General features: G+C 53.8%; 1 protein-coding gene across 1 annotated transcript; it reads left to right on the forward strand.

Moving 5' to 3' along the window:
- Positions 1-787: 787 nt before the first annotated feature.
- LOC112872307 (transcription factor MYB41-like) lies at positions 788-2,732 on the forward strand. Its single transcript, XM_025935438.1, has 3 exons — positions 788-1,176; positions 1,486-1,615; positions 1,885-2,732. The coding sequence occupies exons 1-3, from the start codon at positions 1,041-1,043 to the stop codon at positions 2,498-2,500; spliced, it is 882 nt and encodes a 293-aa protein (XP_025791223.1). The 5' UTR covers positions 788-1,040; the 3' UTR covers positions 2,501-2,732.
- Positions 2,733-3,796: the final 1,064 nt, after the last annotated feature.

The raw sequence follows: 3,796 nt of genomic DNA on the forward strand, positions 1-3,796 counted from the left end.
TATTCATATATTCATACAAGTACACACGCACACCTCACTCTGAACTCGAATGCGAGCTGGTGGGCGCTACAACTAGCGGCCATGAGCTACGAGCTCGATTGCATGATAGTTTGAATTATGATAAAGTTTGAATTGTACTGATTTTAGGAGAGGAAAAGTTAGTGCCTGGTAATGCTGCGACTTTTTCGAGGGTTCGTTTGGGAGAGCTTTGGTTGGCTCCGGCTCTCTCTGACAGAACACTGAAGCCGTTTTTCTTTCTCCTCTTCCTCACAGAGTCTCCGGAGCCGGCAGGAGCTCTCCCAAACAGATAAAAACAGCTCCGGCTCCGGATGCTCTGGCAGAGCGGCTCTCCGGTGGATCGTAAAGGAGGAGCCGCAGTAGAGCTAAATTTTTTAACTCCATCGTCACAGTGGAAGCCATTTTAGCCTTCGGCAACGTCCAGCGCTCCAAACCCCAAACCCCCGTGCCAGGGTTTCGGCCGGAGTCGGCTTTGGAACAGACGGTAGAGCTGGGCCGTTGGTGTTTCCTTTGAAGAAGAGGCTCCTCATCTCAGCCTGGGTATATTGTTCTGTACTTGGACAGGGACCCTCGCCCTCACTCATCAGTCAGCCCAGCGCCATATCCAATCAATCAGCCAGGTCATGGGCATGGCCCGATACGCAACGCCAAAACCACTGCCTCCCTCCATCATCCTCGGCCCTCCCCTCACGCCACCCTACGCCGTCGTCTCGTCGCAGGCAGCAGGTGAAAATCTCCGGCATTAAAGTGCGCCCCGGGGATCCTCCTCGGCCGCAAACAAAACCCTCCTCGTCATCCGCGCCTCCCTCCCTCTCCCCCTGTCTCGCCCAAATCTTTTCTTCACCACCCCAGCACACCTCTCCCCTCCTCTCACATCACACTCACAGCACAGAGCGCGTGTGCGCGCCGCGCCATCTCTTGTGCTTGGCGTCAACGCGTTAGTTTCAGCGCGCGCGCGCGCGCGTGCGTGGGAGAGGAGAGAGCGATCAGTTCGGCCGTCGGCGGCCGGCGGGCGGCGGCCGATGGGGAGGGCGCCGTGCTGCGACAGGACCAAGGGGCTCAAGAAGGGGCCCTGGACGCCGGAGGAGGACAAGCTCCTCGTCGACTACATCCAGGCCAACGGCCACGGCAGCTGGCGCCTGCTCCCCAAGCTCGCAGGTCAGGATTCCAGATCAATCTATCCAACCTCTCTTGCTCCAGTTCTTCGCAGTTCCCCCCGTCTTCCTCCGAGTTCTGCTGCTCGGCCTAGCTCGTCGCCTAGCTGCTGGCCCGTGCCCTTGTCCTTATGTGTGTTAGGCAAAATGTTTGGTTTATCCGTCAAATTCCTCAATCATGATACGTATTCTGGGATGGAATCGTACTGGTCAATCCGTGCTCTGCGCTCGTGCCACTGGCAGGCAACACACGGTTGTGTGCTCCGCTCGCATGGTCTCAGGCAGCTAACGGCTCGCGTTTGCACGCATGCAGGGCTGAACCGGTGCGGCAAGAGCTGCCGGCTGCGGTGGACCAACTACCTCCGGCCGGACATCAAACGCGGGCCCTTCAGCCCCGAGGAGCAGAAGTCCATCGTCCAGCTCCACGCCATCGTCGGCAACAAGTAAGACCAGCACGTTTCCTCTCTGATGATGCACTCACCTAGAGCTCGCACGGGCAGCGTACTGCCCGGCGCAGCGTGCCACTGTTGCTTAAAGCGTCGCCGCATTGAATGGTGGCGCCTCCGCCCATGGCGTCGCGCCCAAAACCGGTCGCGTTGAGCTTGCCGGATGTGTAGCGGAGTAGTAGCTCGTATTTACTAGAGCCTGGTCGTGTTTCTGCCATGGTAATTGGTCTTGATTGGTCTTCCTGGTGATGGTTCTGGTGCCTCAGGTGGTCCATGATCGCGGCGCAGCTGCCGGGGCGGACGGACAACGAGATCAAGAACTACTGGAACACGCACCTCAAGAAGCAGCTGCGGCGGATGGGGCTCGCCGAGCCCCCGCCCGGCCCGGCCGCCGGCTGCCCCGCCGCGCGCCACATGGCGCAGTGGGAGACGGCGCGGCTCGAGGCGGAGGCGCGCCTCTCCCTCCTCGCCTCGTCCTCCTCCGGCGCCACGGGGACCACCGCGGCCACCACCACCATCTCCGCCTCCTCGTCGTCGACCTTCGCCGCGGCCGGCGAGAAGGCGGCGTCCAAGCCCGCGGACATCTTCCTCCGGCTGTGGAGCTCGGACATCGGGGACTCGTTCCGCCGCAGGGCGGCCGCGCCGGCGCCCGTCAGGAGGAACGACGTGGTGATCATCAAGCAGGAGGCGCAGGCGCCGCCGGGCCCCGGGGACGACTCCTCGGCGGCGTCCAACGAGACGGAGGCGCTGGAGGAGTACCAGATGTTCCTCGACTTCGCCGGCGAGGAGCTGGGGCTGTTCCACGGCCGGCACGGCGGCTTCTCTCTGTTCCCGCCGCACGACGACGTGCTCGCCGAGGCGTCCCTGGACACGGCGTTCTAAGCTAGTGAAGACGACGTAGCCATCGCCACGTACGTACGTACGTACACGTCTACGCCTCCGCATGCGCGCATGTATGCATGTATATACGTACGCATGTGTCGCGTATCGCGTGCGTGGCACGCACGTGTGGCTCGACGCATCAGGGAATTTTGGGGTTAGGGCAGCAACTGCCCGTTTAGCTTGTTAACTGGGGTTGGTTAAGGCAGGACATCAAGGTGTATTATGGCTTGTATTGAGATTCTCTGGGTGCATTGCATGGCACTGGAGATGCTGTAATACATCTAGTGATGTTCTTCAGTTGATTTTGGAACTGCCTTTTGCACCAGAAGCAGCTCACTGAACCTTTGTTTTATTTTAGGATGGATCTCATAAGTTTCTCTCATATTCTTGCCTACGCAACTTCGCGTACGTATCATAGGACTGTAGGTAACATGGCATTCGGGGACGATTGCAGGGGCAACATGGCATTTGGGGTCAGAAGTAGTTCCTCTGCAGTGGAGTCCATACATCAGTGAGAGAGCGAGTCCCTGTGCACTTTCTCGGGAACAAATGTCTCATAGTTACTTATTAACACCCTCACAGATATTAAAAATGTACTTCCTCAGTTCTAATAATTGACGTTTTGGCGTTTATTTGCTTGTCTAGAGAACAGTTTAGTTTTGGGGTTATTCTAAGTTAGCTGTTTCAAGCTTTAGTTGCATATTACTTTATTCGAGTCAAAATACATATTATTTTAGGATTTATGTCTTGCCAATCTTTTTAAAATTTGACAATCAATATATAATATACAATTTGACATTTGTAATACATATTGCTGGACTCAACACAAAAAAACACTTTAAAAATATTTAATGATGTTTCTTTGAAATATCATATTTTTTATCAGGATGATCAGTGAAATGTTCACCTCGTGATCATGTTGATATCCTAAACAACATGCTTTTCTGAATCAAATAGAGTTTATTTTATATTGTACTCCCTCCGTCCTGTAATATAAGGTATTTTAGAAATTCTAAAATAAATTAAGATAGAGAATAAAAGACACATGTGCCCTCCGAGATGTGCCCTCCGAGAGCTTTTCGTTTACCAATCATAATTAAAATTGTTCCTAAGATTAAGCAGGGGTGGAAGAAATAGAAAAGATAAGTATGCGATGCTTTATATTTGGATACAAATTCTGAAACCTTCGATATATTATATTTTAGGACGGAGGGAGCACATGACATTGATAGAATTTTATTTCCAAATTCGAATACTTAATTACATGCATGTTGGTTAATATGCCCGCAGATACTA

This window comes from Panicum hallii, chromosome 1 (assembly GCF_002211085.1).
Source record: "Panicum hallii strain FIL2 chromosome 1, PHallii_v3.1, whole genome shotgun sequence".
Classification (NCBI taxonomy): Eukaryota; Viridiplantae; Streptophyta; class Magnoliopsida; order Poales; family Poaceae; genus Panicum; species Panicum hallii.